We start from the raw sequence: 26,722 nt of genomic DNA on the forward strand, positions 1-26,722 counted from the left end.
TAGCTATCTTTTTAGTATCAAAAAAAAAAAAAAATCCACTTTCATTGCCCATGCAATTGAACTTCATGGGCAAGTGTTGACCCTTCTTTTAGATAAGAAATTACCTTTATAATGATAATAATTTACTGAATATGTCAATCAAGTTGAGAATGGTATGAATTCGACTCATAATGAGAATTGGCATGTGCTACTTTGACTCCTGGGATATGGTGATCATGACCAGAAACTTGGGATAAGCATTTGACAAATATGTAGCAACGGTGGGAATGCATGCCAATAGAAAAGGCTATAATGATTAAAGCCATATTAAAAGGTGAGCACGGTTACTTTTAGTTTAAATCTCAACCCTCAAAATATAGGATTGGCAAAGATTGTTGCGAAAGCAAGCAATCGAACAATAATATAGATAGAAGAAAAAAATAAATTGGATACCAGATTTACGTGATTCGGTTATAAAGACCTATGTCCATAAGAAGAGCAACGACGAATTTCACTATAGATAAAGAGATACAAGGAGATTACACACTCGAGTCACTCAAACACTCTCTCGGTGTTTCCCAAGCCCCAATTACACCCAATAACGCACGCAATGTTTAGCTCCGAAATTTCTCAAGAAATAATCTCTCAATCTCACGAAAGAATTACACGCAAATCTTACCACAAGATTTGATCGACTTCAACACTAAACTTTTTGGATGTAATCCACAAGTAAGCTTCGCAGCACGAACAACACGAAGACCCAATGCCAAGCACCCAGCACCTATGGACGTCTCTCACAAACAGAACACCCACGGCACTCAGAGTAAAACGGCACTTCAATATGTGTGCTTTGCTAAAGAGAGTCCCACGAGCATAAAATTATTTATATTGCACCAAGAGAAGACAGACCGATTTCTATTCGGAAAAAAAATTCGCATGATTCGGTCAAACCCTAGAAATTTGACTCTTTCCTCTGTTTTTATCTCGCTAACTTCAGCCTGAAATATATTTCTGTATATTTTAAGTAAATCCAAGTCCAAGTCAACGTTTGGACTTTCCTATTTTAGGCCAAACTCCCTAATACAGATTCGGAATTTTGGGGAGATAATCTTCGGATCTTCTTTGCTCAATTCAAACGTCTGTAAAATATCCAATTCAGAATATTCAGAATTTCGTATTTGGCTCAAACTTGAGACATATTTTAACAAAGATCATGGCCAAAAGCATGGCAGAAGCTGTTAGCAGACGTGGAGAAGTTACCGGTAATGCCTGCAATACTTGGAATTTTGACCGGTGAAAAGGTGGTGGGACCCACCTAAAAAAGAAAAGACAAAAAAGGTTAAGAAGGCAACAAAAATAGGTGAAGTGTACGGTTAGCTTAAGAGAGAGAAAGACCAAGAGCCCGTGGGGGAGAGGAAAAGAAGAGAGGGGAAGAAAGAAGGGAAGAATAAGAAATATAAGGAAAAGAGAAAGTGCTTTGCGCAGACACACCTCGAGGACCTCGCGAAGCCTATTCAACTCCAATTCGCAACATTTAGTAAGTGATCACGTCCTCCGTTCATCTATTCAGAGTAGAGTTCGGAATTAGGGCAAAATTGAGTTGCAAAGTTTAATTTTTGAGTTGTAGAGTTTCGAGATTTCATGAAAATGGTGATTTATGGTGTCATTGAGCAAGGGTTTGTGGAGAGATGTTTTTGAGCAACAGTTGTGTAGGAATGAGATTTTAGGGTTTCACATTAGAGTTTAATGTTGCATTTAGGTTTGATAATAGCTTCAGGTGAGCAATTTATTATCGCGTAGGAGTCGTTTTATTAGCGTTTAAGCGTAAGTTGGCTGATTCGTAATTGCCATAGTATGTTATTTGGTTTTAATATCAATTCTTGTTTAATTATTAGGATTACAATATCATTGGCTCGTTCAGTTATACATTGTTTGGTTTAGGAATTCCCAAGTGAGTGTTACTATCTCTTCTTTGAATATGTAAATTTATGTCTTGAAAATTATAGAGATTTGATATATTATAAATTATTAAAATCATGTTTTTGTTGCATAAAATCAAGATCGGACATTTACTATGATTTGATATTTGTGAATGGTTTGTCGAATATTTTTGGAAAGATGTCGCGAACAAGTTATGTCACGCCTAGATCCTCGAGCGCATTCCTTAAGCGCATGCCCATCCCTCTCTGGTTAATAAAATTTTGTGACTTCCCAGGACGAGTCACCAACCCTTTCTTTTTATTGCACATGCTGAAGTGAATTATAAATCCCCTAACGGTAACCATCTCATGATAGAAAAGTAGGACAACAAATTCACAAACAAACATGTCGTTATAAATATACTAAGTCATGTACAAAGTCTATGGCCAAAAGACTACAAAAGACTGATTCTCCAAAAATGAAGATATTGTCCTACGACATACTAGTTGGATACAAACGCCAATCCTTCTTACTCCACCTCCATAAACTCTGGGGCTATGGTGCTCCACGACCACCTTCTAAGAACCTGAAAATAATTATACAATAACCACTGAGACAATATCTCAGCAAGTCTATGCTCTAAACCCCAATTAGAAGGGAAATACGCCCAGAGGCGTCCTAACCACTCAATCACACAATCATAAAAACTTACCTCGCCTCAGGTCCACCCTACAGGTCAGTAAATTTAAATACTTGACCAAACAATTCAATTCAATTCAATCAAATCAAAATGAGTCATCGATCAATCGATCTAATCGACTCCATACCACCAAGACCATCTATTGGTCAATCTATTCAACCATCAGTCAATCAAATTATTCGACTCCACACAATCGATACCATTCATGAACTTTATCAATTTGAATATTGCTCACCTAAGCTGAAATAGATATAATCATATATCATTGCTCCCCAAAGCTGATATCTAAAATTTTGCTCACCAAAGCTACTAAAATATTATTGATCACCGAAGCTACTAGAGATCTATAATGGCTTTAATGCTCCGTGAAGCTAAACTACGATACATTACTCCTGGCCAAGGATCTTGTGCTTTACACATCAATTCCTCAATCACATATCCAACTTGGCCTAATTCCATTATATTAAAGTGTACCCGATAAAAATAATCGTGTGTAGGTACACGGTCGGCCTAAGCCAAAAATATAATATCTTTACTTTAGAAAATCCTACTATTTATACAAAGTCTGGAAACATTTTTGGAGTTGTAAACCGACGCCCCAGTAATTTATAAGTAATTATTGAAATTATACAATTTTGGGATAATTACCCAAAATCACAACTTAAATTCAAATTGCACAATATAGCACTCAATTAAATAAATCAATCACACCATTGCAATTAGCACAGAATTCCGGTCACCGGCTATCCCAATCTAATTTCCGAAAAAATAATTATTAATTAATTAATTTCTAAAATTAATTAAATAATTCAATTTAAATTCTAAAAATACCAACCTAGGCCAAAATCACTAAATTAAGTACAGATACAAGCCCGGAAAATTCCCGAACCCTTCTAGATAAATAATACAATTTCTCTAGGCCTCACTTAATCTAATCTAACCACCTAACATGCATAATTGCATAATAAAAGTACTAATTTAATCTAACTAACCACCTAATTTATAATTAAATTAAACTAAACACCCCTTAGACGTCATTAGCCTACTTAGAAGAGTTTAGTACATAAACTCACCGGTTTATTGCGGAAACCGGTTCACCGCGACGGCGGCGCGACGGCGGCCAAAATCCAAATTTCCGACAGCGTCGACAAACACTCAAATCGGGCCAAGAAACCTTGCAAGCCCGCAGCAAAAGCTGGACTTGACTTCAGGCTTGGGCTTGGCCGCGGGCTGGGCCTGCTTCACGAGCCCAAGATGGGTTGAACGGCTGAAGACACAGGCTTCAAGATGCGAGCTGCTGGGCTTCGCTCGGGCTGAGGAAATTCACGACCAAAGCTGAGCTGGGCTTGGGCCGAATTTCATGAAATTGCTGGGCTGCTGCAGGTTTGGGCCGAAGACGCGTTGCTGGAGAAGACCACGCGTGGAGACGGTTTCGCTGGAGACGTGAAGAAGTTGCTGCAGGGGGTGGTCTTCGATCGTTGCTGGACGTGGCCGCGTGGAGAGGAGAAGGTGCGGGCACGGCAGCAAGCTGACGATACAAAGAAGATGGAAATTGGCTCGGTTTATTGCTGGCAGGTGGAGTCAACTATGGGGAAAAGGATTCCTTCGGTTGACCAAGTGAAGACGTGGCCTGCAGAGGAGAGTTCAGAGGGGGTGTGGGCGTGTGGCAAGGAGATTTCGGTGGAGATGGCCTGCTCAATGAAGATGGAGAGAAAGCAGCCGTCGGTAGGGGAAAGAGATAGCACCAAAAAGACACGTTGTTGTTGTTGTGTAGAACTTGTTTTGTTAGCGTTTAAGCGTAGATTAACTAATTCATAGTTGTTGTAGTATTTTATTTGGTTTTAACATCGATTCTCGTTTAATTGTTAGGATTACAAGATTCTTGGCTTGTTTGGCCAAGCGTTGTTTGGTTTGGGTATTCCTCGGTGAGTGGTATTACCTTCTTTGAATTTGTAAAAACATGCCTTGAAAGTTTTAGAGATTTGATATACTATATTTTATTAATGTTTTTGTTGCACAAAATCTAGATCGGGCATTTACTACGATTTGATATTTAGAAACGGTTAGTCAAATGTTTTTGGAAAATTATCGCTAAAAGTTTTATATATATATATGTTGATTCGTGAACCAAGTTTATGAAATGATTTGGGAAATACATTGTGACATATAAAATGATTTTTGAATTTGGCTTTGTGGATTGTAGAGAATATTATTGTGGATCGGTATTGATGTTTAATATAGTTAAACTATAAATTCATATACATTATATGAAATCACAAGAATCTTATCAATTATTAGACCTGTCAAAATGAGTCATAAACCTATTTTTCATCCTTATTTGATGGGTGGGTTGTTATAGGTGTTAGTTATATTCATTAAATATGTAATGTACATTAATAATGTGATTAGATTGGCTTGAACTTACTAATGTATTTGTGAAAGTATGCAATTTTGAGACTTTTCCACAACTTGATATGTTGATAGATTGTCCCATTGAAATTGAAATTTTGAGAAGAAAAAATGCTCTCTATTGGTAGTTTTATTTATTTTCTTTTAAAAATAAATTATTTGGAAAATATTTCCTAAAAACAGTGGCTTGTATCTTTTGAAATATTTAATCAATAAAAAAATTCATTATCGACAACAATTTATATCTAAAAAATTCATTATCGACAACAATTTATATCTAAATATTTTTATGAACAATATAATATTTTTCATTTATTCATTTTTGTTAGTAACATAAGCAATCATTTTTAGGAAAAATACATTTTAAATTATTCATTTTCCCAAAACAATTAAAACCTTAATTCTCATTGCCCTTCCTATCATTTCTTTGGCTTATTATTCATGAACACTAATCTCCATCTTCATTAGAATGGCGATTTAACTCCTACAAAATTTCGTCAGAAACGTTCTACAATCATCTCCATCTTAATTAGTATGCACTTCTGAGAACCGAAAATTGAAAAATCAAAGCCGAGAACTGACTCGAGTAGGTCTACAACCGGCCTGGGAAGTTCCCGACTTGACTCTAGAACCTGCCGTCCTTATCTCTTTATTCCATTAAAAAGCACGAAAATACATGGGACTTGATTTCCTTTGGCCATTGAGGTCAAGAAGTACAGTGACCAAATTGAATATACTTTTGTCAGATGTAACAAGTAATGGCTAGGAAGTTCACAAAGAAACAAGAGCAGAGACAGCAAGCTACTCCATCTAATTTATCCCCCCCCCTCTTTCCCCGAAATTTCAATTCTTTAGTACTAAAATTCACGAATCACAATGAAGATTCCGTCGAGTTTAGTACTGGCCATGTCGGTAAATGCTATGTTTTCTTGGCGCATGAGAAGTTTCGTGCATCCAGCAGCGCAACCACCACAATTTTTAAAGCTATGTTGACCTTGACCGCTGACCAACCTTATGTTAGCTCTTTTCATTTCAATATGAGAGAACCAATTTACAATTTTCCCAAATAATCGTCCATCGTAAATCAATTACATGCATCAATTTTAAAGATTATATATAATGTAGTATACTCGATAGTTAAAAATAGGAAAGGTATAAACTTCGAGTTTTTTTTAGTCGATAAAACTTTGATCTTTGAACTCGAGCAATATCATCATTTTGCCTCCAAAAAACAAACTTTAGATGTCATGTGACACCATTAGAACAAAAAGATGTATACGCTCTTAAACGGACAATAAATCTTCTAATTCTAATACGAAATAACGTCTTCTTGATGTCCTACATATGTGATATCCCTGCATGAGGTTTTCGCTTATATTTCTCCTTTCAAATGCAGAATTTACCTTTCGAGTGAAAAGTTCGGTATCATTTTTCCTAATTTGCCCGTGCCATCCTCATGCAAGGGCAAATCATATGTGAATAATCACAATTGCTCAGTTTAGGTTTTTTTTTTCACCTTATAAATTTTCATAGACTACTCATATACAAGAAAAATTAATTCCGATTTTGGTCAAAATTATTTTCCTTACATGAAAAGGAAAGGCGTAGAAAGATTGTGGAATGCATCTTTTTATAGATTCCAAAATAATTGTTAGGTTCAGCATCAATACATTACACATTTACTATCGAGAATATTTATATTTTTTATAACGAGAATAGACTTATCAAAAAACCTAGAAATAAAATCGCATAAGTTCTACGGATGGTTTAAATTTATTTGTTTATTTATTTTGATCAAATATACATAGTTTACATCAAAAAAAAAAAAAAAAAGGAAAAATGACATTAAAAGTGTCAAAAGTTATGTACGACATTCACGTTAATGTCAATTTCGTCGGCTCACTTAAGTACCAAATGCTTCCGACAATAAATTCCGATTAGAAAAATTATGTAACTTTTATAATTAAAAATTTTATTTAAGATGGCATTTTTTAGTAGTGATCACTTTTTCATTGATATTGGCACTAAAATGATCAATTGTTAACAACATCGGGTACAAAAATGATCATGTTTTAATTACGATCGGCACTACACGATATCGTTTAGGGGTTATATATTGATTGGACATTCCAACAAGGTACGTAAAATTGAGAAATTAATCAAATATGATCACATTAAATTTCTGACGACTCAAACTGTAGTTAGCACTCAAGTGATTCTTTTTTTAAATGGCACTTCGACTAATCCGAAAAACACTTTTAGTATTAGTGTGAGCGCCATACATTAAATTTGACTTTCTCTAGTGTTCTTCTGCCGAAAGAAGGAAAGATGGGGATATACTGGAATCAAATGGTCAACGCAACGCCATCGTCAACACCTACCCCTGAGTTGCAAAAGAGTCAAAAAAAGAAAAAGAAAAAAAAAGTTAACAGACAAAATCCCCCCATTGCTTCGCCAATCCCAGACAACTGGAAGAGAGAGCAGAAGTACACTTCGCAAAATGGCGGCTGTATCTTCATGGAATCTCGTGTTCACCCGACCCTCCAAGCAGCGCTCTCTCTCCTCCTCATCCTCCTCCTCCCTCTCGTGGGCTCGCTCTCTCCCGTCCTTCCCCTCCAAATCCCATCTCCGCTTCGCCCCCGGGGCCAGCCGTGCCGCGTCCCCGACGGTCCTCTCGCTCCTGGACGCGAAGCCCACCGTCCTCGTCACCGAGAAGCTCGGCGAGGCGGGCCTCGACCTCCTCAGGGCCTTCGCCAACGTCGACTGCTCCTACAACCTGAGCCCCGAGGAGCTGTGCACCAAGATCTCGCTATGCGACGCCCTCATCGTCAGGAGCGGCACCAGGGTCACCCGCGAGGTCTTCGAGTCGTCCGGCGGCCGCCTCAAGGTCGTGGGCCGCGCCGGCGTGGGGATCGACAACGTCGACGTCTCGGCCGCCACGGAGCATGGCTGCCTCGTGGTCAATGCGCCCGCGGCGAACACCATCGCCGCCGCCGAGCACGGGATTGCCTTGCTCGCTTCCATGGCGCGGAACATCGCCCAGGCGGACGCTTCGGTGAAAGCGGGTGCGTGTTCTTTTGGTGCTTTTCTGGGTAGCGTTAATTTTTCACAGGGTCTCGTTGTGGCATTTCTTCGAGTAGCCTGGGTGCGATGTGGGCGATTTTGAAGCGTTTGAAATTGTTGGCTGCGCAGGCCGTTTGTTTCTGTTTGTTAAATCGTCGATGGTTTGGTCGGTCGTGTCTCTTAGCGATTTGGTGATAGGCAGTGTTGAATTGGGTTGAGGTTTGTTGAAACTTTTCGCTCAGTTACAGAGATTACATAGCGTATATTGGAGGTTCACGAACGGAAGACAAATCTTTGAAATGCTTGAACGGAGCCTATTTTGTTTTGCAAGCTGTAAGCTTTCGGTATCATATCGAATGTTTATTATGGACATGTGAGCCTATAACATGGTAATTGGATTCTCATGCCGTGAATGCCATATGCTGTTTCTTATTTAAATGTCTGTCCTCTCACTGTCTGGGTCACTTTCTTTTTTAAGGAAAGTGGCAGAGGAACAAGTATGTCGGTGTTTCGCTGGTGGCAAAGACCCTTGCAATTATGGGGTTTGGGAAGGTTGGATCAGAGGTTGCTAGGCGGGCCAAGGGTCTCGGCATGCATGTGATTGTACACGATCCGTACGCTCCTGCTGATCGCGCGCGTGCAATCGGAGTCGAAATGGTGAGCTTCGATGAAGCAATCTCGACTGCAGATTTCATCTCCCTGCACATGCCTCTTACCCCAGCTACATCCAAGGTGTTAAATGACAACGTTTTTGCTAAGATGAAGAAGGGTGTCCGAATTGTCAATGTTGCTCGAGGTGGTGTGATTGATGAAGAAGCTCTTCTAAGGGCTCTAGATTCTGGAATTGTTGCTCAGGTTCTGATCTTCTTCGTTCTGTTTGCATAATTTTTATGATCAATTCATACAATTGGTGAAGGAACAATAGTTCTCGTTTTTGTGCAGGCTGCACTTGATGTTTTCACGGAAGAGCCTCCTCCCCAAGACAGTAAGCTAGTGCAGCATGAGAATGTGACTGTCACACCTCATCTCGGTGCTAGTACAACTGAGGCCCAGGTAAGCTTGGCTGACATACTGTTGGTAAGTTCTGTTCTTTCCAGGCTGGGTTAGTTTTCCGACCGTGAGTTTCTTTGTGGATGTAATCAGGAAGGTGTGGCCATTGAAATTGCAGATGCAGTTATTAGGGCCTTGAAGGGTGAGCTCGCGGCTACTGCTGTTAATGCACCCATGGTGCCTGCGGAGGTTGGATATCAAATTCTGTTTTCACACTTTTGTTGTGCTGCATTTTGCAATGACCTTTAGTTATTTTGCTCCAATGATTCCTTCCTCATATAGTAAAGGATAACTTCATCATCCTCAACTGCTTGGTTTCACAATTGTTTTAATCAACCGACATGGATTGACCAGTTTCGGAGCATGATGTTCACTTTTGTGCTGTCTCTGAATTCATGAACAATTTACAAGCATAACCATGTGTTTGGTGCATGCTGCAGGAATTTAACTGAGTTCGAATTGCTCTTTAATTAAATTGTTGCCATACTATTCATCTCATAGTTACTTATTTTCAATGAGAATTGTCAAACCTGACATGTTATAGAGAAGTGCGTCTTAGTGAGAACAATACAAAAACCGCACTTGAAACTAAAGAGTCGTTTTCATTTCCCAGGGTCTCACTATGTCTATTAGCTAGACTCATTATTAGGTCTTTGTTGTTCATTCCATTTGTTCCAGACACAGGCATCAGTTGTTCTAGCGCTATACATTATGTAACCCACTCACATGCTTTGATCAGAGCGAAGCTCAAGCTCACTCATGTTGCTCGCAGGTTATATCGGAGCTCACTCCTTATGTTGATCTAGCGGAAAAGCTTGGAAGACTAGCCACACAGCTCGTTGCAGGTGGAAGTGGCATAAAATCGGTAAAGGTGGGATTTGCTTCAGCCAGAGGTCCAGATGATCTTGACACCAGGCTGCTCCGTGCTATGGTCACCAAGGGTCTAATTGAGCCTATATCCAGCGTCTTTGTAAATTTGGTCAATGCTGACTTCATTGCCAAACAAAGAGGACTCCGGATCACAGAGGAGAGAATTGTGTTGGACGGATCACCTGAGAACCCCCTTGAATACATCCAGGTCCAGATTGCCAATGTCGAGTCAAAATTCGCCAGCGCTATGTCAGAGTCTGGAGAGATCAGCGTGGAAGGGAAGGTGAAGGATGGGAAACCGCATCTCACCAAGGTTGGGTCATTCGGCGTAGACGTGAGCTTGGAAGGGAGTTTGATTCTGTGCAGGCAGATCGATCAGCCTGGCATGATTGGGAAGGTGGGTGGTATATTGGGTGAGGAGAATGTCAACGTGAATTATATGAGTGTTGGGAGGACGGCTCCAGGGAAGCAGGCCATTATGACAATCGGTGTGGATGAGGAGCCAAGCAGGGAAACCCTAATGGCTATTGGAGAAATTCCCGCCATCGAAGAGTTTGTTTTCTTGAAATTGTAGGAGATAGAAAATCAAGATGTTTGTCTTTGCTGCTGAATTCTTGAAGATATGGTTTTTGTGTGATAAGTGTTATAAATATCAATGTAGTTCATTATTGGCTGTTGCAATTGACATAGATTTTATGGCGTCGATGATAGTTTTGATTAAACTGTCATCTGGTATGTGTTTAGGTACTATACAGTATGCCGGTATATATACATCTTCAGGTGAAAATATGTTTCCTGACGCATCCAACGAAGGTTATTTTTTCAGTTTCATAGTTGTGCTTCCCGTTTATATAAATGTCCATGCTGCAACCGTAAAAAAAAGGTTGCTGCATACAGAATTCTCATGCCAGTTCCTTCTTTTTCGCGATAATATGTCTTCACTCGTGTAGTTTACCTGAGCGTGTAAAAAGGATCACTTCAGGAATCTGCACGAGTCTGCTTTTTGCAGAATTTCGCTAATGCAAAACCCAATTTGCCTCCATTTTGTATGAACTGGTCAGTCACTGAGAAGAAGTTCGATGAGAATCGGTTTGCCACATTGTGGAAATGACATTACACAAGAAGAGCCTTGACATGGTCATGCCCCGCAATTTTCTTAACACGCTTTACATTTTTCTGTAGCTACTAGGCGTTCGATCCTATGCTACAGTCTCATACGCCATGTCTTCACGGAAAGTGCGCAAGTAACACAGGAGAGAGCTTGAAAACGAGACCGCACATGCCGAGAGACTCTTAATTTTTGGGAGCTTCTTCGAGTCGAGGATAGAAGCATTCAAACATCCATCACTGTCGACGAACACTGAAATAACAACACTTAAAAAAAGGAAACAGACTAAACAGTTACATCACCAACACATCGGTCCCTAACAACAGAGCCGGAGAGATCACAACAAAAGAGCTCCACCACCCAGAGCTCACTACCAAATCCCGACCTCGACAAACCCGTCTTCGGTCGCAAATCCCCTGAACATCCCGTTCGTGTTGAAGCCGCAGCCCACTTCCCCATTCCGGGACACGGCTATCATCCCTGCCTTCCCTTCATCAAGCCTCTCCTTCACCACGAAGTCGACTGCTGCCTGGAGGCCCAGGCCCTTGTACTCCATCACGGCCGCCACATCGCGGGCCAGGGTCCCGCGTATGATGGCCTCCCCCTCACCGGTGCACGAGACCCCACAGAGGCCGCACGCGTAGGTCCCGGCCCCTATCAGGGGCGAGTCCCCGATGCGGCCGCACATCTTGTTCATGAGGCCGCCAGTGGAGGTGGCCGCCGCGCACCTCCCCTGCGCGTCCACCACGACGCATCCGACCGTCTCCGGTGCGTAGACGCTGATAGGGAGGCCATTCATCTGCAGGGGATTCTCCACGCTGGCGCCGCACGTGTCCGAGAGGACAGTTGGGATTCTGTAGTCAAACTGTTCGATCCAGCCAAAAACGAAAAAAACATAGGCACCCGTGATTAGTCTATTGCCCAGAGTGAGACGCAGCACAACTGGGGGTAAAAAATCATCAAATTCAAAGGAGATTGAGGATGAAACTTCACCATGATTGTGTTTGCTTCTTTGGCTAATTTCAACATTCCCTTGTTGTCTTCAGTGATGAAATAGTCATTGTCCACCACCTCAGCACCCTGTACGTATCAAGAATCAAAGAATCTCAAAAAAGGGTAGGCGAGACAGCAGTAATCATCTCACGATTCTCGTGCAAATTAGCAACCGTGGCGCACTCTCTGCACAACAATCGAGACTCTTCGGACAAAAACCAAGCACCGCACCAATCTTGACAAGGACCGCAACTACCGACAAAATCAAAACATAATCAACTTGAAAAAGTAGGACTGAAAAACCATTTAAGACAAAGCCTCGTAAAAAAACCCTAATAACAAGAGGGCGAGAACCCGGTTCAACCGAGGCAGGCACGCTGGGGAAAAAGACACGACCCGCCGGGTCAGAGGTTCATGCACCAGTTAAAGCACGTGGATGGCTAAACGTAGAAAGAGCCACGCCATTGACGTCCTTTCGTCTCTCGTGGCTGGCGTTGGGTCCCAACCGCCGACCATGCCAACACGTTTCATTCACCATCCGTTCGAGAAAAGATGATTTTGCTTTCGAATTCTCGCGACTAAATATTTCAACGGGTGAGATCGTTCATCGAGACCGTCCGTTAATACATGCCGCAGAAACGCTTCTCTCGAGAGGAGTTCATGGTTTTCGTGACCCGAATGCGAGACCCACATGAGCAAAAAAGGAGAAGCAGAAGTCTATGGGAGTAGGCAGAAAGTACAGACGTGGAGGCGGGCGAACTCCTCGGCGCCTGCGAAGGCGAGATAGGAGTGGGGGGACTTGTCCATGACGAGCCTGGCCAGGGAGATCGGGTTCTTCACCGTCGTCACCCCAGAAACCGCGCCGCACCTCCTCCCCACCCCGTCCATTATGCTCGCCTCCATCTCCGCCGTGCCCTTCTCCGTCAGGGCCGACCCCCGCCCCGAGTTGAACACCGGATCGGACTCCAGTTCCCTCACCTACTCACATCCAAAGAGAAAAAGGAAAACGGATGAGTCTCTGTATCAAGTAATCCACGACGACAAGGCCTCGAGTAAACACATCAAAAACGCTCGTCCATCGTTCGGTTTCGCCCGAACCGGCGTTGCATGTCGAAAAGAAGCAGAGACGAGGAGAGAGGGAGAGTGCGTGTGTGTGTGTGGGCGTGCATGTTAGTACGTACGACGAGTTCGACGACGTCGACGGCGGGGAGAGAGGAGCGGAGGGCGGAGATGCCCATGTTGAGACAGCGGGCGAGGACCTGCTTGGCCTCCTCCTGGCGGTGGTGGGGGAGATTCGGGTCCACACCCGCGCCGCCGTGCACGGCGATTGCCCACCCAACCATCCCTCGCTCGCCCTCGCTCGCTCTCTCTGTCTCTGTGACTACGGTTTCTGTTGTGAACAACTGGCGGACGTCTAGGGAAGTGAAGAGGAAAGGACTGCGATTGTGGGAATTTATAGGGGGTGGAGTTTCAAGGAAAAAAATAAATAACTTCCTTTTTAACATGTCCGAATCGGATTTCTTTTAAATCCGTTGTATTTGGAAATTTGTTAAATTTCTTTTGTCTCTTTCTTATTAATTATTATTTCCTTTTTAAGGTTCCGAGACGGATTTGGATCTGGATTCGTGTTTAATGTGGAGTTTGTACGCTGAATTGGGGTGTTAATGAGGAAATTGCCGAGAAGGAGAGCGGTTTGGTATCGTGACCCGACGGGGCGCCTCCATCCGATGCTTGATATACCGAGATATTCCTAACCTAGGGTTTTGCTTGTAACCAAAAAGCAGCACGTGTTCAATGTAGTATATTTATTGATGTGATCCCTAAATTTTTAATAAAGTTTAGAAATTATTTATATCATTTTTTTCTAAATCTTTTACTTGGAATCACATTTCCACGTCTTTCTTTCTTTTTCTTTTTTCAATCAAGGGCTTAATCGATAGAACAAAAGAGATCTTCCCTTTCTTAGAGTAATTATATACGCTAACTTGAAAATAAAGAGGAATTGCTTTTCACCAATTTTCTCTTATATTTGATTGTTTCTCGGCATTGAGAAAAATTGCCAAATAAGTTAAGAGCGATTCCGACATGTTTTATGGAGTTCTCAGCGAGATCATCCTAGAGTTTCTATGGAAATATTTCTCAAAGTAATTTGCAATATTATTCGATGTAATCGGGAATTGAAAATACGATGAAATCATACATTCACGACATATTTTATAATGAAATCTTATGTCGCTTTATCAACAAAAAGTAGCTCACATGGTCCAAGCGTAAAATCTCGTCCTTGATTGTTCATAAGTTGTTATTTATCGATTGTTATAAATCGTCTAATTTTTCATGTGCTGGGAAAGAAACTCCAAGGGCGAATAGTCTTTTATTGCTAATTTCTTGGAGGACTGGACTTATAGAATCTAGGGTTATGTAGATGTCGGTGTAGATCAAAGGAAAGACCTCGAAGCCTTCGAAGCAAGGGAGGAGTAAAATATTTTTTTCAAAGTCGTCATCATCATACCTATCTTCTTCTCTGATGCTGCATAGCAATCTTCATGCGTATTCAATGATTGAGTCATCGCTAATTTTCAATTCAAGATCTTGTTAGACACCAAAGTCATTCCCGAATTAGCTATTACTAAGATACGCATATTTCGAATTTTTTAATAACAATTCACATATGTGGAGTCTATACGATGGGGAAGAGTTTTACAAGAACTATAATTATATTAAAGAAGTAAACACGTGAGAGAATTATAATTCGCATGTCACTCCTACAATCGTAAGAATATATATTTCATTATAAGGGCTCCGTTTGCAACGCTGCCCTTATCTTTTTCAGTTGCTATAGTATTTAGCAATTAATATTTAAATTTGATTAAACGTCAGGCACCATAAGTGATAATTATAAAGCTTTGTATAAATCAGAACCTGAACATTAAGATTACTTAAAAATCATTGAAAAACTTTCGATTACACTGTAAAGCTGAACGGAATTCTATATATTATGATAGAAAAGTTTACAGATATCAATTAATAAATATATACTAAGTAAATCGGTCCCCAAGAACGAGAACTGTATTGCCGCCGACAAATTTCCAAGAAAAAAGTGCGATGGGACATTGTACTACAGCTGTGATTTAAAGTAGGGGCTAATTAAAATACGATAAGTGTATGTCTTTTTACCATGCAAATGCCGAGAAGATGAGCAGCCATCGAAGTCACTCCAACCAGATTTTCTGTTTTCCTAATCTTTCTCGGAATTCCAAGCACAACGTCAGTACATACGCATACAAAAAGTAACATATCTTTAATTGAGTTATTACCGCAGAAAATCTTAAATTAATTTATTTATGTTAAATAACTTTTTCAATTATCATAAACTCCAAATGATACAACTTAGATAAATTTACCCTCCGTTAATTTTCATTTAATTTTACCGTCAAATTACTGAATTTGATGATAGCAGTTAGCATGTGTAGGTCTTAACCTCAAATTATCACATATGTATTAGGTTACAAAATGATACTAATATAATTTAATGAAATTAACGGAGGATAAATTTGCCACAAATATATCGGTTAAAATTTTTTGTGGCATTAATCCTGTTTTATTTGGAGTAAATTTGCAATCATCCAATTATACCAGATCCAATTCATTAACAAAACTCTTAATCTTAAGTTCGATCTCAATTTTGTTCTAATTTTTTTTATCTCTAAAAAATCATCGATTTCACTTTAGTCCAAAATCTGTCCCTGTTAACCTTTTGGCCAAAAATCGTGATTGGTTTTCTTCGAAGTTATCAACTTCAAGACATTATTGACGTTCCATAGAAAGGTGATAGTCAATCATTGATCCAATTTGAGTACCTCTATAAGATAGACCTCAATGGAAAATTGAAAAGTAACGACAGCAAGTTATTGAGTTCAATAGTTCTTCATATAAAATTATTCGCTTTAGAGATATAGTAATATAGAGAAAAGAAAATTGTTTCAAGCACCAATAAAACCATAAGAGCCCATGTTTCAAAGAAATGAGGAAGGGTTATTGACATTGTATTTGATGGTCAGAGGCGAATTGAAGGCTAAGCAATGATAGTTTGAAAGATTCCCCGCAAGAAAAATAGAGATGTCTCCTACATCATCCGTAGTATGTGGAAATATCGATGTAATTTCATAGAATCATTTGATCTAAATGCTACATGAAAAACATAAGCTGGGGTAGGATATTGAACTTTTAAGTAGCTCTGACATTGATAATTTTGAAGAAATTAATGGCTATTTTTCGACACATGAATAGTTGGGATTAGAGTGAAAGTCAGTGAGTTTTTTTGGGAAAAAAAATTCAGGGCAGAATTATGATAAGATTTAAAATTTGGGGCATTTTTTTTTAGGGATTTAGGCCAACTATACAGATAGATCTAGTAATGTGAGCCATCTTATTATATGAATCTCATCAAATTTAACGATTCACATGTACTGAATTCACGAGAAAAGAGTAAATGAGTGTTAAAAGTTGAACTAGATTCCATTACTCGTGTAAGAAATTTTCAGGGTATTACATTCCGAGCATAGAACAAGCCAATCTCTGGACTATCTTCTTTACATTTCAATGCCTGATTATCATCATGACTTTTTGACAATAGGTTACAATTTGTATCTCTCATCCTCACGTTATTTTTCAAATTGCAATTTTATTTTCTAAAGTACCCACACACCAAAAAAAAAAAAATTGATTGCATAAAACTTTTTAATTTATTGTGAAAATAACATTCTATTATAGACCTTACCAAAAAATACACGGTGCCTGCTCAATGAACTCATACATATGTAATTTATGTTGTGTCGCATATTTTATAATGAAATCTTTTGTCACTTTATCAACAAAAAGTAGCTCACATCGTCCAATCATAAAATATCGTCCTTGATTGTTCGTAAGTTGTTATATATCGTCTAATTTTTCATGTGCTGGGAAAGAAACTCCAAGGACGAGTTGTCTTTTGTTGCTAATTTCTAGGACTGGACTTATAGAATCTAGGGTTATGTAGATGTCGGTGCAGATCAAAGGAAAGACCTCAAAGTCTTCGAAGCAAGGGAGGAGTAAAATATCGTTTTCAAAGTCATCATCATACCTATCTTATTCTCTGATGCTGCATAGCAATCTTCATGCGTATTCAAAGATTGAGCGGTCGCTAATTTTCAATTCGAGATTTTGTTAGATACCAAACTCATCCTCAAAGATTGAGTTGTCGCCAATTTTTAATTCGAGATGTTGTTAGACACCAAACTCATTCCCGAATTAGCTACTACTAAGATATGCATATTTCAAAATTCTTAATAACAATTCACATATGTCGAGTTTGTACGATGGGGAAGAGTTTTACAAGAACCATAATTATATTAAAGAAGTAAACACGTGAGAGAACTTATAATTAACTTTTAAATTCGTATGTCACTCCTACAATCATAAGGATATATATTTCATGATAAGGGCTCTGTTTGCAGTGCTGGCCTTTTCTCTTTCAGTTGCTATAGTATTTAGCAATTAATATTTAAATTTGACTAAACGTTAGGCGCCATGAATGATAATTATAAAGCTTTGTATATATTGGAACCTGAACATTAAGATTATTTAAAAATCATTGAAAAACTTTCGATTACATTGTAAAGCTGAACTGAATTCTATTTACTATGATAGAAAAGTTAACATATATTAATTAATATATATAATAAGTAAATCGGTCCCTAAGAACGAGAACCGTATTGCCGCGGCAAACTTCCAAGAAAACAGTGCGATGGGACATTGTACTACAGCTGTGATTGAAAGTAGGGGCTAATTAAAATACGATAAGTATATGTCTTATTACCATGCAAATGTTGGGAAGATGAGCAGCCATCGCGGTCAGTCCAACCAGATTTTCTGTCTATCTAATCTTTCTCGGAATTTCCAAAGCAACGTCAGTACCTACGTATATAAAAACTAATATATCTTTAATTGAGCTACTACCATAAAAAAATCTTAAATTAGCTACTATAATGAATTTATTCCAAATAATTTTTTTAATCATCAAAAGCTCCAAACAATACATCTATGACAATTTACCCTTCATTAATTGTTATTAAATTTTACCGTCAATCTACTGAGTTAGATGATATATAACAATTAGCGCGTATAAGTTTTAACATTCAATTGTCACATGTGTACCAGTTTGCAATTTTTTATGATGCTACTAACATATAAAAAATTTGTCACAAACCACCCGTGGTGATAGTGTAGTGGTTGAGCGTTGGTTCCTTTCATGAGAGGTCCAGAAATCGAATCGTTGTGTCGTCAAGCGACTTATCCGGGGCAGCAAGGGTGGTGGTGATTCTACTGCTCCTCTAGGGTTTACTCCACCGCGAAATGGCACTCGGAGGTTCCCAGGTACCAAAAAAAAAAAAAATTTGTCACGAATTTACTAATTTGTGATTTTTGTGGACAAAAATTAATTTTTGGTAGATTTGTCACAAGTATATTAATTAAAGTTTTTATGATATTAAAGGCTCCGTTCGTTTTGCGAAAAATATGACGTTTCGGAAAATATTTTCCAATAAGTTTTCCAAGAAAAAGTAATTATTTTCCGGTATTCAGATGAAACATAAAAATAAAGTGGAAAATATTTTTCGTTATTCGGTAAGGAAAATCTTTTCCTTCATATACTCTTTTTCATTTATATTATTTTTAAAATGGATTTTCATATTTTTAAAAATTTACTTTTAATTATATTTAAAATCTATTATTAATTTTTTTCATTTTTATTTCTCTTTTCTTTTTTTCTTTGTTTTCCATCTTCTTCTTTTTTGGCCAATCGGTGGCCACACGGGCTCGGCCGCAACGATGGCCCATGACCGGCCACCGATGAGCCTCAAGCTCGCCGACAAGCACGAGGCTCGCCACTCCCCAAATTGGCGAGCGCAAGCGTCGAGCTCAAGGCTCGCTAGATCGACAAGCGCGAGCTTGAGATTGACAAGCTCAAGGTTCACCTGGCGAAGGGCGACAACTAGCCAAAAAAGAAAAAGATGGGAAACAAAGAAAAGAAAAATTAAAAATTAGAATTAAAAGAAATAGAAAAGAAAAAGGAAATTAAAAATAATTTGAGTTAAAAAGAAAAAGAAGAAGAGGAAGAAAGGGGAGGAGGAAGTGAGGATTTGTAGAAGTATAAGATAAGAGAGATCAAGTGAGGAAAATATTTTTCTCTTTTCAAAAGTGAAAAATATTTTTTTCCTAATTTAAAAGACTTTTTTCCTTTCATAGAAAACATTTTCCCCGAGGAATTCATTTTCCGTGAAATGAACGTCGGAAAATCCGGAAAATGTTTTCTCGGAATTATTTTGAGTAAATTTGCAATTGTTCAATTATACCCAATCCAATTCATTAACAAAACTCTCAATTTTAGGTCCAATCTCAATTTTATTCTAAATTTTTTTTTGTTAACCTCTGAAAAATCATCAACTTTCACTTTAGTCCGAAATTTGCCCCTGTTAAACTTTTGGCCAAAAATCGCAATTGGTTTTCTTCAAAATTATCAACTTCAAGACATTGTTGCCGTTCCATACAAAGGCGATAGTGTTGATGAATACAAATAAATCATTGATCCAATTTGAGTACCTCTGCAGGATAGACCTCAACGAAAAATTGAAAAGTAACGGCAGCAAGTGATTGAGTTCAATAGTTCCTCATATAAAATTATTGGCTTTAGAGATATAGTGATATGGAGAAGACAAAATTGTTCAAAGTGTAAATAAAACCAAAAGACTTGTGTTTCAAAGAGAGGAGGACAGGTTATTTACATTTTATTTGATAGTCAGAGGCGAATTGAAAGCTAAGCTATGATAATTCAAAAGATTTACAGCAGGAAAAATAGAGATGTTTCATACATTAACCATAATATGTGGAAGTATCGATGTAATTTTATAGTCATTCGATCTAAATGTTATATGAAAAACATAAGCTAGGTTAGGATATTGAACTTCTAAGTAGCTCAAACATTGATAATTTTGAAGAAATTACTGGCGATTTTTCGACACGTGAATAGTTGGGATTAGAGCGAAAGTTGGTGAGTTTTTTTGGGAAGAAAAATTTCAGGACAGAATTATGATTGGATTTGAAAATTTGGGTTTTTTTTTTTTTAGGGATTTAGGCCAACTAAACACATAGATCTAGTAAATGTGAGCCATCTTATTATATGAATCTCATCAAAATTAACGATTCACATGTACTGAATTCACGAGAATAGAGTAAATGTAATGTTAAGAGTTTAATTAGAATCCATCACTTGTGTAAGAAATTTTCAGGGTGTTACATTCCGAGCATTGAACAAGCCAATCTGTGGACTATCCTCTTTTCATTTCAACGCCTGATTATCATCATGACTTTTTGACAATAGGTTACAATTTGTATCTCTCATCCTGACGTAATTTTTCAGATTGCAATTTTATTTCCTTAACCACACAAAAAAAAAATGATTGTGCGAAAGTTATTAATTTACCGTGAAAATAAAGATTATTCTGAATCACAAAAAATTAAATAATAAATAGTTATAAATTTTTGCGAAGCCTATCTATTCGAGAATTTATGACTTATAATAAATTGTTATTTTTACGGTACCAAAAAACTATTATGTTAGCAAAGGCAAACAAAACAAAGAAAACCCAATGCCTACCCACATTTCTCTCCCCGCCTGAGATATTTGTGCAGCCCAACTTATCCACCTGCCGCGTCTCCCTCTGTCTACTACCCACGCCGGTGTTGTCCCTTCAAAGGACAATGTCAAGACCTCATGAGTCATAACTGAGTCCGACAACAATCGCAACACCAGTTAAAGCCTAGATCGACCTCGACCTAGCGTCCATGGCCAAGCTCTACTACAAATCTTGTGCTCGCCAGCTTGTCACAAATGCTCACAGCCGACCATAGCCCTTGCAAGCTTAAGGCCGACCTCACAAGGCTCACATAGCCTCGGGGCTCGGGCGAGATCACATGTCCTTGCCCTCATGAGCCACCAACAATCTCGCCACAAATAGAGATAGGGATGCAAGTGGCAAGCAAGGGCCGGGGTATGGTCATGAACTTTGAGTGAAGTAATGGCGTTGAGCCGCCGCTTAACATTACGGAGGTGACTCCAGATTGTTTTTGGTGTTATAGTGTTGTGAGTAACGGAAATAGATGAAGAAAGTGACAGAGGGGCTTGGGTGTAGATTTTGGGTTTGCATGAGAACAAATGTGTCTTTAGTTTGGGGAATTGCAAAATGTAGGCTTTGAAATGTGAGAATGGTGTTTATTATGGGAGCAAAATCGAGAACGGTTTTTACAATTATGCCTTAGATCTTTGAAGGCTTTCAACTGAGGGTTATATTTTACTCAAATCCCTAATTGAATGAAACTTCTTCCCACCATGTTTCCGACTAGTGAATTACGAGTTATAACCTGCCAATTAGAAAATTGATTCCTCTAACTAAAAATGAAGGAAAACATACCCCGGCCAAAAGCCTTTTTTGTTTAGTGTAAACTACTTGCATGTCGGATTTGTGTGCTTGCTCCACTTTTTTGCCCTCATATATGTGAGATTTCATAACATGTCCACGATATCTATCCAAAATTAAGGTCTCTAAACATAGGGACTTTGTTCCACGTAGTCGAAGTGTGCAAATAGAAGCAACATATAACTCGAAGATACTTTCCTAGGAGGTAACTCATCCAACTAATACTCTAACCTGAGCACACTTAATTTTGGAATATCAAAAAATAAAACTTCTTGTTACATAAAAAAGAGCCTTTGTGAATTAATTTCAATTTATATATATATATATATATATATATATATATTTATTTATTTATTTATTTATTTATTTATTTATTTATTTATTTATTTATTTATCCCCCTTGTTTGGTAGGCAATTTGTTTCATTCTAACCACATTTACCATCTTAAAAGCTTGTTACAAACCACTCATTGTTCAAACCTTCTAGTCCTCACAATCACTCCCCGTCCTTGTTGGACCGAGTCATTATAGGCCCACTTGCTTCAGCGTGGTTTGTTTTCGAACCACATACCTACTAGATGGGGTCCCGCTCTAACACTATATTGTGACGTCATTGGATTAACCCACTCGAGGCACTCTTTGCTTTAACCAATCTCATGCCAAACCTTACAATTTTTTCCTTTAGTGCACAAGCAAGCACCCGAGGAAATCACACATTTTTGTAGTGTTCTAACGTGAGCATACTTAACTTTGGAGTTCCAAAATAAAACTTGCCGTTACATCAAAAAGCACATCCATAAGTTAATTCTAATTTTCACATATATATAAGAGACATACTCTTCCCTTGTTCGGTGTGTAACGTGGTTCATTCTAATCCCATTCGCCTTCTTAGAAGCCGGCTAGGAGTCACTAATTGTCCGAGTCATTTGGCCTTAACAACCACTCACACGCCCTCGTCAAAACAGGTTGTTACAGCACATGATCAACAAGTAGAAAAATTGAATTAATTCCTTTTTTTTTCTTTTTTCGTATATAGATACGAAGGGTGAGAGGGGCGACCAGCATCAACAACCCTCTCCTTGAATGTTAATAGGAGTTCCACACATGCGATGGAACGTTCAATTTGGATGATAAATATTATCCATTTTGAGCGAGCGTGTCGCCGCAACCTCACAACCAAACTAATTGGGGGAGGAACTATTTGGAATTAAGCCCTACGCTATCAGGCTAGCCACCGCAGTGATCGAATTTAATTTCCGCTAGATTCGCATCTCATCGACAAGATAACATCGCACGTATCTGAACAGACATCAGCCACTCGCCCAAGCAACCAGGCAAAGTGCAGAGTGCAAAGCGCAAACACTACAAATGTCCACATGACAACATACATGTTGGATCTGATGTGCCATCTCTTTTCCGTCTCGTGATTGGCTTCGGTCTCGCCATGGTTATTTTAATCTCTTCCTCTTCTTGGCCCCTGTCCCTTTGGATAAATTAAATGGGGAAAAGCAAGCTTGTCACTGAGTCATCAACCTCGCCTAATCCAGCCAATCAGCGTTCTTATCGCTTCCTTAATTGGGATTTTTAAATCGTTTCCTCTCGTGGGAACCCATTTCCAAGATTCCAGCAACTGTGGGGCCGGGTCCCCTTCACCTTTTCCGCTTTTGTTGCGAAATTCGACAAAAATTTTTATTTTTCTTTTTTTAAAGTTCAAATCAGTAGGTCCTGGTCGTAAAAGATTTCCAAGATATTTAAATACAATGAATAGGACAAGACAAAAGGCTTAAAAATAAATGACTAATACTTTGAAAAACCTTATACACATGATATATTCATTCTAAATTAATTTTTTGACCACCGAAAATTTCTAAGAAAAATTTATCACAAACTAATTTCTTATATTAATCCATACAAAACCCCAATCGATAAACTTGTATTTCAAATTAATTTTCCAAATTGGTAAACCTTTGACCAATTTGCCTTCTATTAACTTCTATCAATTTTACTGTTAAACTTGCTGACATGGATAATACATTGTGATATTTTATGGTGATGTGGCAAGTCCACATAAAAATTTATATGGTTAATATCACGAAAAATCCTAAATTTGTCACAAGGTGTACCTTAAAATTATCACAGAAGAACCGTTAAATTTTTCACAAGTGTACCAGTTTAAAATTTTTCGTTACTTTTAGCCTATGGATTTCCATGTGGACTTGCCACGTCACCATACTACATTAATATGGGTCATCTAGGTCAGTAAATCTAACCTTTAAATTAGACAAAAGCAAAAGGAGAGCAAATTTGTCATAAAAATATAGTTTTTGGTCTTTTGTTGTAAAAAAAATTAGTTTAGAATAAATTTATTGCAAGTGTATCAGTTTTGAGTTTTTTATGGTCAAAAAATTAGTTTTTGATCAATTTAACACAAGTGTTCCAATTTATGATTTTTTTTTGTCAAAAAAGTATAAAAGGAGATCAAGGGACGGAATAGCAAGGAGAGATCCCAAATAAAAATTTCAAAGTTCAAGAGAACTTCAATCTTACATTTTTATCTTTCATGAGCTACAAATTGTAATCATTGAGAGGCATCAACAAAGTGATCGTATGATATAATGAGACTTATCACAAACTTGAGTAATATCGCTTACTTTTGTAACCCCTAATTGATTGAATAACGAAATCCAACTTGTAAGTTGTCAACGTGGGAGAGTGAATATAGACTTACTCTAAACCGAACCACTATAATTATGTGTGCAATTTCTCATACCTCTCAACTATTGTTCATTATTTTTAATAAAATTTTGCACAATGATGAACATGATCATATCACTATTAATATTCAAACTCTACCTTCACCGGAGTTTGAGAATACTCAACTATTTTACTTCCGCATCAAATTGTCAAATGTTGTTAAAATTACCTATATACCCCTCTTCCCCTCTAAGTGATATTACTAACTACAACAACGTTTATTTGCACAAATAAAAAGGGATTAAGTTTTTTTTTTTTGGTTGGTTAAAAAGGGATTAAGTTAATTGGGCAAAAGAACACCTTAAGCACCACAAGTTGGCACAGGGGTATATAAGTGCCAAAACTTTAAAAAAGTATACTTAATTGCTAAAATCAGGGAAGAAATATATACTTAAGTGCCAACGGTGAGAATTTTCTACCAACCAGCTGACGTGACTTTTTCTTATGAGAATTTTAAAAGATGTGGCATTTCTTTAAAGAAATTTATCTAGGTAGACAAGACGACTAATGTTGCGTCATTCATGTAGACTACACAAGATGACATTAAACGACGTCGTTTTGGCACTTAAGTAATCACTTTCTACAAAACTTAACACTTAAGTGTTCACTTTTAATCACAAATGATATTTAAGTGATCACTTGCACCATAACTTAACACTAAGTGATCCTTTTCAGCTATGACTAGCACTTAAGCGAAAATGGAGGATAATGTTGTTTTAGACAAAGATTGCCGAGTGGATATTTCGGCAAGACATGTGGACCAGTTTTATAATAAATAACACCACATCAAATTTCCAACCAACTCGTCAGAGTTAGAATTAGGTGTCCAATTTATATAAAAAAAAATGGTATTAATGTGTACCTTTTGGCATTTTTGACGCTTATGTGTTCCTCGGTGCCAAATTGCGGTACTTGAGGTGTTCTTTGCCATTTTAATTGGCTTATTTATGGTATTGCAGGTGTTTTATGAGTTTCGAGATAGTTGAATATCTATGCTCATACCTATGGATTATAAGATTACACAACAGAATCCGAAAAAAGAACCTAACACAACAGAATCCGAAAAAGGAACCCAAGAAAAGAGGTCTTAATCGAACCTGAGACTGCTCTCCAAACAAAAGCGTCACTCCAACAAAGGCGACATGAAGGCATAATTATATAAACTATTTATTTGCCTCTAAAAGACTTTTAAGCAGATAAAATAATTGCCAAATTAACTTTAACACTGAAGCATTCAAGAAAAAAATTACCACAAGTGTCATAATTTTCGTACAAAACTCACTTAAATGCCATAACTTTTTTTCAATTAGTTGAGTGTTATAATTTATGTATGTCGCTCGCTTGAGTGTTATAATTTTTTTTTTTTTTTACAATCACTTGAGTATCATGTAATTTTCAATCGCTCACTTGTTATAATTTTTTAAAAACGTCCCCCATAAGTGTCATCTCACATTGGAGTTCCGGCACTTGGGCAAACATTTTTAGTAGTTATGGCACTCAGATAATTGATTAAAAATTATTACACTCAAGTGAATGATTATTAGAAGTTATGGTACTCAAGTGGTCGAAAAAAGAGTTATAGTGCTCAAGAATTGCCATTTGAAAGTTATAACACTTGTGGTATCCTTATCCGCAGTGTTCATTATAATCATATGAATTCCACAAGAGTTATGCATTGTAATTAGTTTTATCTATGAAACTCCAGCAAAATATGCATGAATTACTCATAGAAGATTATCTATTAATTTGTCTCTGATTTTATTTCCCTGAAATTGCAAGGTGAGTGTGGCAAATTTTCTAACACACGATTCACTCACCAAAAATATTAGAGTATGGAATGGCAAATAAATATTTATTTATTTTTGTCGGTGGCAAATAAATAGTTTTTTTTTTTTTTTTTGGTAAAGGGTGGCAAATAAATAGTTCATCCCTTGTAATTTGGTTAAATTTGAGGGGGAAAATGTCCGAACCTAAGCATAATCACAAAGCTGAAAACCATTGATAGGATCTCCATCTATAGAGATCAACAACGAACTCAACATGGAAAATCAGCTACGATTAGCGGAGTAAGGAAATTGATATCTACGCAATTTTCATTTATTTAGAGAATGTTGGTATATTCCTTTGATTTCAAATAAGCAAATGTAGTTATCCTTGACAATGGACGGAATATAGCAAAATTTAAAAAAAAAAAAAATACAATCCTTTTGAACTAATAATTTGCACAATTGATTCATTGAATAATATTCCAATCATGTTACTATATCTCCAATCCCAGTAAATTGAAGCTAAGATGTTTGTCAATGCAGGCCTGAAGTACGACTTCAGAAAATTCGATGTCACAGAGGAAAATCAATTCTAGCCG

At 38.0% G+C, this 26,722-nt stretch overlaps 2 protein-coding genes across 2 annotated transcripts; one reads left to right on the plus strand and one right to left on the minus strand.

Moving 5' to 3' along the window:
- The first annotated feature begins 7,440 nt into the window (after positions 1–7,440).
- LOC104449295 (D-3-phosphoglycerate dehydrogenase 3, chloroplastic) lies at positions 7,441–10,816 on the plus strand. The gene is made up of 5 exons (XM_010063412.3): positions 7,441–8,073; positions 8,550–8,926; positions 9,014–9,124; positions 9,215–9,310; positions 9,894–10,816. Exons 1-5 carry the CDS (start codon positions 7,509–7,511, stop codon positions 10,563–10,565), a joined length of 1,821 nt encoding a protein of 606 aa, XP_010061714.2. The 5' UTR covers positions 7,441–7,508; the 3' UTR covers positions 10,566–10,816.
- A 304-nt stretch (positions 10,817–11,120) lies between these two features.
- Positions 11,121–13,526, minus strand: LOC104449297 (probable isoaspartyl peptidase/L-asparaginase 2). Its single transcript, XM_010063413.3, has 4 exons — positions 13,274–13,526; positions 12,837–13,070; positions 12,093–12,179; positions 11,121–11,964 (listed from the first exon to the last, which is right to left on the minus strand). The coding sequence occupies exons 1-4, from the start codon at positions 13,433–13,435 to the stop codon at positions 11,470–11,472; spliced, it is 978 nt and encodes a 325-aa protein (XP_010061715.1). The 5' UTR covers positions 13,436–13,526; the 3' UTR covers positions 11,121–11,469.
- Positions 13,527–26,722: the final 13,196 nt, after the last annotated feature.

Source organism: Eucalyptus grandis, chromosome 2, assembly GCF_016545825.1.
Source record: "Eucalyptus grandis isolate ANBG69807.140 chromosome 2, ASM1654582v1, whole genome shotgun sequence".
Taxonomy (NCBI): Eukaryota; Viridiplantae; Streptophyta; class Magnoliopsida; order Myrtales; family Myrtaceae; genus Eucalyptus; species Eucalyptus grandis.

Bases quoted from the DNA above. Each gene is read 5' to 3' on its own strand.
- LOC104449295 (XM_010063412.3), top strand. From the start codon at position 7,509: ATGGCGGCTGTATCTTCATGGAATCTCGTGTTCACCCGACCCTCCAAG. The intron at 8,074-8,549 runs GTGCGTGTTCTT...TTCTTTTTTAAG, and splicing joins GGACGCTTCGGTGAAAGCGG to GAAAGTGGCAGAGGAACAAG. The intron at 9,311-9,893 runs GTTGGATATCAA...TGTTGCTCGCAG, and splicing joins CACCCATGGTGCCTGCGGAG to GTTATATCGGAGCTCACTCC.
- LOC104449297 (XM_010063413.3), bottom strand. From the start codon at position 13,435: ATGGTTGGGTGGGCAATCGCCGTGCACGGCGGCGCGGGTGTGGACCCG. The intron at 12,180-12,836 runs GTCTGTACTTTC...TGATACGTACAG, and splicing joins AGGAGTTCGCCCGCCTCCAC to GGTGCTGAGGTGGTGGACAA. The intron at 11,965-12,092 runs GTGAAGTTTCAT...TGGATCGAACAG, and splicing joins AAGAAGCAAACACAATCATG to TTTGACTACAGAATCCCAAC.